At 43.9% G+C, this 8,388-nt stretch overlaps 1 protein-coding gene across 1 annotated transcript in view; it reads right to left on the minus strand.

Annotated features, from left to right (window-relative positions):
- PRPF6 (pre-mRNA processing factor 6) overlaps window positions 1-8,388 on the minus strand; it is a gene marked incomplete at its 5' end in the record, with an annotated part of 25,447 nt that overhangs the window by 2,328 nt on the left and 14,731 nt on the right. The window contains 6 exons of the mRNA XM_009326899.1: window positions 20-146; window positions 2,190-2,304; window positions 4,410-4,501; window positions 4,994-5,127; window positions 5,994-6,170; window positions 7,368-7,487. Coding sequence (XP_009325174.1) covers window positions 20-146; window positions 2,190-2,304; window positions 4,410-4,501; window positions 4,994-5,127; window positions 5,994-6,170; window positions 7,368-7,487 — 765 coding nt within the window. The remainder of the gene's footprint in view (window positions 1-19; window positions 147-2,189; window positions 2,305-4,409; window positions 4,502-4,993; window positions 5,128-5,993; window positions 6,171-7,367; window positions 7,488-8,388) is intronic.

Consider the following 8,388-nt stretch of genomic DNA (forward strand, 5'->3'; position numbering starts at 1 on the left):
CTCCCAGGCACACACTCACCTCTGTGCCATGCTGGAGCTCAAATTTGTAAAAGAAAGCCCAGGCATCCCCCAGGTCAGAGTCTATCTTCACTGTTCGGTGGAACCATTCTCTGGCCTTGGTTATTTTACGCTCACTCCAGAACAGCCTGTTGAGAAAAGCAAAAGTGAGCCAACAAATAGCCTCTTTAGAGGAACATGCCAATCTGCAAGCACTCCCACTTAAAGGCTCTACAGGTATTTCAAGTCTTTGCTCTCCCAAGAAGGAAACAGCAGGTTTTGTAGGGCATCTGCTGACTGTCCTTCCCCTGGGAAGGGAAGAGATACGAGAGGACCGAAAAGAACATCCACCGCTTCCTCTTCACTCTCCCCCTCGTGAAGCAGGTTAACTTCGCCCCAGGAGGAGAGAGACCCTCCTGAGAAGGGAAGTATTACTCTCTGAGCTCAACCTTTGCTAACTCAGTTGCTTAATTTTGCTGTTCCAGATTTGGTGTAGAAAGAGACAGGATCATATGCCTACATCTATTTCCTCTCCTCCAATTTCTTAATATTTCAAGTCAATTTTAGCATCTAACAATTAAATAACTTCTAAAAGCTGAAATGGCACGCATGTTCCTGGAGCCATGGCTGTGTGCAGTCACACGTTCACATCCACGAAGCATGCTCTAGAGGAGCAGACCTATCTTGTCAGCTCCACTTTACAAGGAAAGGCGAGCATGTAAGCTTCCACGCTCAAATCCCTGCCTGGCACCCAGCCCAACTGCTGCCATTTCAAAAAGGTACTGGTGAATTCTGAAATTTCTCCCCAGTAATTACCCAGCTGAGTCAATAGTCTCTTGGTTTCACTCCTTTGCATTAAACAGTTCATTTGAGCTAGTAAGGCCTTTATCAAATCAGGCAGCCATCACTCATAAAGAGCTTAGCCAGTCATAAAATTATACAGCTTATGTGATTGTTTTTAAGCCCTATAATACTCTTGATTGTTCCATGTTAAATAAACTGTGATTTAAAAGAGCATGAACAATGACAGCAGAGGCTTAACACCTGCAGGTAGTGGCCATTTTCAGCAACCTATTTAACAGAAGTTTTTCACAGATGTGTGACACTATGGTATTACTGTACCCACATGCAAGTCGTGATGGGAGGTGGAAGCTGTTTATGTTGGGATTAGCTGCTAAACTGTCTGAGGTTGCACCAGAAGGGGCCTGGAAGCAGTTTCCATAAAGCAAAAGTTAGCATTTTTCTCACTTGCTGCTAAAGCTGAACAAGTCAGCTGTCATTATCTGGCAGAACCCAGTGTTGCAGTCACTGGAGTGTATCCTACAGTTTTCTTTGGCTTATAAAAAAGGGTTGTGAAAGAATTGGGCAACTGTTTGGGCAAAATGCTTCTCCTGCATTAACCTCTTCTGGTATTTGCAAAGGAAGAAAAGTTAAGTTTGTTCCAATCACGACTGCTGTAGAGCTGTTTGCACATCAGATCAGAAAGGATATGGCATGAGTCAATTCTAATGCTGGCCTTTCATCACTGGAAGCCTCACAACTGGATCTAGACAAGATGACAATTCCTAGTAGATTATCTTCCCGTTTCAGAGAAGCAAACTACAGTATGACTGGTAGTCTGCATTCCAGGAAGGGCCACAACCGAAGAAAACTGACATAGCAGAAATTCAGGAGGGGAGAAGACTACAACAGGACAGAATTTAGCTCAGGATTAAAAAAAGATCTGACAGGATCTAGGATAGAGAGAAAGGACGAAGAATACACAGTCAGCCACATAAAAATTGAAAAATAACCAGCAAAAATTGTCCCTAGTTTCAGAAATACTTAAAACATAACCTATAAAACTTAATTAAGCCTAGTTCATCTGAAAGCACACTGAAATCCCTTTCAAAGGACACAAAGGTAGCAAATTTTCAGCACTGGAAAAGGACTCTGTGTGAACGTATTGTTGTCTGTGCCGCAGTCCCAGACCCACCAGAACAGCTTGAGGGCAGGTTGACATCCCCTGCTTTGAATCAAGGGAGAGATTTGCACAGTTACTAGGAGACAGCCTGAGAGCTGCTACTTGCTTTGAGGCTTAATAGAGCTGCTGCAGCCAGAATCACACGGTCATGCTCACGTGCAGTGCTTCATCATGGATGCAGCCACACACAGAAACAGGTATTTTTACTACATCAAGCGCAGGAACTCACTTGGCCACAGCCAACAGGACATGTGGGTCATGTTCACACTTCTTGAGAGCATCCACACTCTTGGTCTTCCGTTGCGGTCGCGCTTCAAGGAAAATTGCCTCTGACCACAGGATTCCTTAAGTCAAGTAGGAAGACCGTTTAGTGTTACTTCCGAGATTAACCCTCCCCATCCTGTCATCAGGCCAGTGCTCTCTAACACAAGCAGCACTACTGCCCTCACCCTGGTGGTTATCCATGCCCCGACCTCATCCCAGCTCACTCTTTCTGCATGGATACTTCATTCGGTACTCTGAAGTTTTAGCTATCGCTTCCACCACGCTGGACCTTCAGTTCTGAACGTCTCTGTACCCATAAACCCTCCTGCAGCTTCAGCGCTCCCTGCACTGGTGTGCGCTAACCCAGAGCTCGTGCCTTTCAGATGAGACACTGCAAGCAGTGGAACAGGGGAGGGCAACTCAGCATTTCAAAAGTGAAAGATATCCATCTGCCTGAATGGGAAACTGCAGTGGCAGAAGAAGTCCCAGAAGCTGCAAAGTACACCGTTTGGAAGTGGTTTCAAGGGTGCCAAAGAGCACCACAGTCTTATTGATGCTGGCTCTCCGCACATACGATGAAGGACAGAGTAGGTCCAGGAAAGCTGGGTTTAATCCCTAGTTCCTTTCACTGCCAAAAGCAAGAAAGGAAATACGCTCAGAGGAGCATGAAATCTTCAGTTTCTCATGTCAGCCAACCATACCTGCTGATCACTTCAAAGCAAAGCCTGAAAGCTCGTGTCTGCCAGGACTCTATCAAAGCGCTCTCGCTTCCCATAAACTGCACCACGGGAACATACACAAGCTTTGATAACTGCGGTGAGAGACTGGAGCAGAACTCTCCTCTTCTTCCTCTTTATATATAGGGTCAAACCACATTTTTCAGGCCTCTATTTTCAGGCCTGCTGAGGACACAAACACCATTATATTTCAATTTTACTCTTTGTGCAGCCTGCCTACATCAGGCATAAGCAACCGGGAATCAATTCAGCAATCGATGGACGCAAGTCTCTGGTTTACATGACTGTAGGTGTCCAATGAGCTAATTCCTGCAGGCTTTTATTCTGGTTTGCAGAGTTTTGAGATAGAGTCGGAAGCGATTTTATTTAAACAAGAACTGAGATCCTACTGCCCATTTCCATAGCAACAGGCAGATTCTGTAAAAAAAAACCTGCGGTGGCAAACACTCATTAAGCATTAGGTCATTCACAAAACAAAGTGGGACTTGGGTGGTATCGCTTTGTTGACCCACTCGCGTGGTGAGCAGCTTGCAATGAGTTTATCATGTCATAAAAGTCACGTAATTCCCAATTATTCCACTTGGACTTAAGCAGCTGCCAATTAAGCACCTTTCAAAACCTAGCCTGAAGGCAAGCTAAAAAGGCTTGCCCTGCAGTAGACTACTACATTTTGTAGTTATGTGACATCTTCTCTCCAAAGATGTCAACATGTTTAAATAATTAAGTCTTCCCGCAATTCTGCTAAAAAAAAAAATAGGGAAGCATTATGCACTTTCTCCTCCCATCCCAAGAGGCAAATGTTTCCACTGCTGGTTAGAACCAACTGACTTACATTATATGACCTATTAGCCTTTTCTTAAATGAGTTAAAATAATCAAAAACCAGGACTAAATATTTATGGTACATGATCCCCTAATCGTGACGACGAGTGAAATGTGCTGCCAGCACAAGTTAAGCACACAGTTAGCCGTGCAACCAGCGCAGGCAAACCCAACAACGGGAAGTCTCCTATGGCCAGCTGTACTCCAATGAGACAGGGAAAAACCCGTTCTTTCTCCTCCGAACTTCCTAACTACAAACACTCGAGAGTCCTTCTTCAGTTTTAAACTTTGGCAGACTTCTATCAGCTTCAGAGAAAAGCCACCCATATCCAAGATGCTTTCCCAGGAAATGTGGGGACAAACTGTGGACCACAGACCCAATAACATACTGGATACTGCAGCGAAACGGAACGAACGCCAACCCGTAACCTCTCTGGTGTGAGATAGCACAAAGCAACGGGGATTATTCACAAAAACCCTCAAGACTTCATTTGCAGAAGGATGACTGACACCTCTCCAAAACATAGTATTTTGAGACCTGGCCAGAAAGGACATCTTGGGAAAAGATGTGCCTTTATCAACTGGGCAAAACAACCGTGTTTAAGATAGAAATGAGATCCAGCTCACCTGAATTGGGGCATTCTTGCAATGCCTTGGCCATCAGAGTATTTGCAATATTCTTTAACCCAGCTCTGTACTCTAATCGCACAGACTCTAACCTGGTGAGGAAGAGACTCAGTGATGATATTTATGACAACATATTCACTATGGGGAAACAAACAGCAAGTCACATGAAGGTCACTGGAAATTGCAAACATCTGCCCACATTCTGAATAGGTGTAGGTGACTGACATCCTCCCATTCCCCTCTGTCTAAAAATAAACACGACCTTTATTCTATAATAGCCTAAATCAAAAGCAATCTGAAGAAGGGACTGTAACAGAAATAAAAGATCCCTGAGTTTTCATGCTCTGTGCACTACAACTATCGGTAAAGAAGTAACTAGCCCCCAGCTCCTCAGAGTAGCTACATACTAGCCAGGATCACCAAAGCATTTCTGGTATTCAGAAAAAGTTGTTAGTCCAGAAGAAACTCTAGGACGGGCACGGTCATAAGTTCTAGGCTCAGATAGCTGAGAAGATGTAAGATAGCTGGCCTGAAGAATGCATTGGCTTTGTAGCCCGAATTCAGTTCATCTCCACACAACTTACCAGAGATCTGGATTCTTTGGATTCTTTAGGCGAGACTTTTCCAAGATGGCTCTTGCTCTAGTCAACTGCCCAACTTTCTCCTCCAGCCTGGACAGCAAAAGCCACAGGGGTATGGAATGGGGGCACTTTTTCAACTGTTCAAAAAAAAGTATGGTAATACGTAGATTTGAAAAAAAAAAAATCTTGTAACCCCTATAGAAAAGAACTTCCCTCCCTACATCCTCCTGGAAAGTTTAGAAGAAGAGAGACAAAGTTGATTAGGCTGCTCAAATTTCTCCTAGTTAGTCTTACAGCACAGAACAGTACAGAAGTTTCTCCTACACCCAGAACAGTTGGGTACATCAACTATGACTGAGCTATCCCAGTAGCAAGAGAAAGAACACACCTCCCTCAATAATACATCTACAATTTCTGCTCCGTCTGGAAATGGAGGGCTCTTGATACATAACCAAACCACAGCAACAGAGTGTGCAGGAAACAGGCTGCCTTTGAAGCCCGGGAAGTCATTAGGATATCGACACTGGCAGAAAGCTGCTTCCACATCACTTTCATGGCTGAAAGTTCTGAGTTTCAGAAGCATTCATACCCAAGGACACCGATTACCATATAAAAGAGACAAGTGCTCTGTAGGCCACCTCCTTTTACTGTGTGTATCTAAGAGCTTGTTAGGAGGCTTTTCTTTTAAGAGTTCTGCTCTTAGTCTTTACGGGTCTTAGAAAATTATTGTGCAATTACTTTTTTTCCTACCAGTGAGGAGTCGAGCATACAGCAAACTCTCTCAAGCAAGAAAGTGAATTTTCCACACGGATACTGGGTAAGAGAAATTCTTGCTGCTTATTTCAAGGTCCTAATTGTTTTGTTATTGTTTTAACCAACGACAGAGAGAACAGAAATCATCTCTTCGGTTAGTCTGGGACAGAGCCCTCTCCATTTTGATTCAAAGACAGACATCTCTCCACGCCAGAAGCACAAAGCAAACTTGCACTAACATGCATCTTACCCCTTGATTATAGGCCTCCCGTGCTTTCTCTGCCAGCTCCTTTTGTTCCTCAATTTGTCCCTTCATCATCCACAGTTTGGGGAAGTCCTCATAGTGCTTCAGGGCTTCCTCACAAAGCTCCTGGGCTGCAGCAATGTTCCCAAGCACCCATTCTAACTTCACAGACTTCATGAAGACCTGAGAACATACCAGAGCTGTTTATCACTAGCAACCGTTGAAAAACCATTACTCCGTCAATGCAGTGGGCTCCCACTTTCATACATTCATTAGAACGTTATTGATTAGCTACAGTTTAAAGTAAAAAAAATAAAATAGCAGGGTTAAAGAATAGTGGGAACAGATAACAATGAGAAAGGTAAATGCAAATATTAAAGGAGTTGAACAGCGTGATCGATCTGTATCTCACCTATTAGCATCGAGTTGACATTTGTATAGTATTTGTACAAAGAGCATAGCTTTAAGAGCACAAGCAATTAACAAATTTGAGCCTGCTTCATCAGCATAATCTGATCTCCTTAGGTCCAAGCTACCAAGACCACCTATTCTCACTTACGGCTTCAAGTCGCAACTGTTATCTTGTTAATTACAAACTGGTACATACACTTTTCTGCCCCCAAATGCCTTTCTTTTAGCTACACATGGAAGTTACAGCTGCGAGAAATACATTATAGACTGAAGGCTGTTTCACTACTCTTTGATCCCTGTCCTCCACATTCCCAAACTCCCCCCACTATGACTTCGCAAGAGAGGCATCAAGTCCAAGAGCAGACCTTCAGCCCCAGCTGCTCCCTGACTGACAAAAGAGGAAGAGGACAGTGTAAAAGATCTAGGATAGAGCAAAAATTGGGGGCGGGGGGGAAACCAAACTCATTTTTCTTTTACTTGGACAAGTTAAAATGGTTCTGTACAAACAGCTGAAAATCAGCAAAGTTTATGATACCAGAAGTAATTCTACAGACAAACACAAGAATATAACTTTAAACAACAAACGACCAGAGCTGTCTTTAGCACAGCAAGCATGAGTCTTCTGTGAAAGTATTTTCTCCCTCTTTTTTCCAAGACATGCTTTTATGCAACATGAACGTTATACAAACAGCTGTAAACTGGGAATTTCCTGACTTTTGCCATTTGTGTGAAAAAAACTGAAACCCTTCACTTGATCCTAGCCTTTTTTTCCCATCACGCCGTGATTTTTGTGTCGCAATTGGCTGGAGAAGCGCTGCAGCAAAGCGGCCACATGCCTGCAAAAGGCAATGGCAGGGAGCCATCTGGTCAGTCACTAAGGCCGCAGAGCTGAAGGAACTCCTCCTTCCGCCTCAAACTCCCCCGTGGCCAAGAGAGGTCTCAGCCTCTCCACCCTTCACACATCCTTACCCTTGCAGTGGGGGCACTGCTGCGAGCTTTTGCCAGCAGCCTCCTTGCTCTTTCGTACTCATTGTTTTCTGACTCGAGCTTCACGGCAGCCAGCCAGATCTCCTCGCTGTTGGGGTTGGCCTGCAAGAACATAAAATGACAGACAAACGCACACAGTGAATCAACAGCAGATTTAATCCTTCGTTTGATCCAGATTAAAATTGAAATCAGAGCTTTGTCAATCCACACTAGGATTTTTTTCAGTCCAAGCTCCTCCCAATCTTCTTTGACCTTTGAAGTTTATAGAAATTCTCCAAAACAGATGCACAACACAAAGATATATGCCAGTTTAGAAGTTGGATGCTTCTCAATTGTTGAAAAGCATTAATGCTTGATCTTCTGAACTTCCAGTTTAAATACTGAAAAGATCACACGGTCTGCCACAAAGAGACCCTCGTTTTATTATCCCTGAGAAAAAAAACTGAAGCTTGAATTCCTAACGGAGGTCTGTGAACACCCCTCCAAAAAAAGTCATTTCAGTGGCAACCATGTCAAAAAGCCTTCAGGACAGTAACAAAAAGCACCAAGAACAAATTCTGGAAGTAAGTATCTTTTACCTTCCATCTCAGAACCTGTCGTTTGGTTTTGCTATCGCTTAGCTTTTAAGCCTCATTCCCAGCGTTAGAACCATATCGCTCTGCCCATCTTTCTTTCGGCATCCAGCAGACAATTCCCTTCATTTTGCTGTGGATTAGTGGGTTTGGTCCAAGCCCTAAGTAATGCGGTAACCTCATTAATTAGGGCGGACCGTTTTAACTGAAGAGAGAGATGACCCAACGCAAGGAGATTCTGATCCGTGACTGGGGTTGGTGGGAGCCGTGGTAGTAAAATTGATGGCGTGCGAGCTCAGAACCTGGTGCGGTACTACTAAAAGAGTAGTAATCCAACTCTCGCTTCCAGCTTGCCGCTAATTTACAGGAGAACATTTTGCCATAAAACAATCAAAGAACAGCGGAAGCCCCCGTCATTTTGAAAGGCAGCA

The sequence above is a fragment of the Pygoscelis adeliae genome, unplaced genomic scaffold, assembly GCF_000699105.1.
Source record: "Pygoscelis adeliae isolate BGI_AS28 unplaced genomic scaffold, ASM69910v1 Scaffold286, whole genome shotgun sequence".
Classification (NCBI taxonomy): Eukaryota; Metazoa; Chordata; class Aves; order Sphenisciformes; family Spheniscidae; genus Pygoscelis; species Pygoscelis adeliae.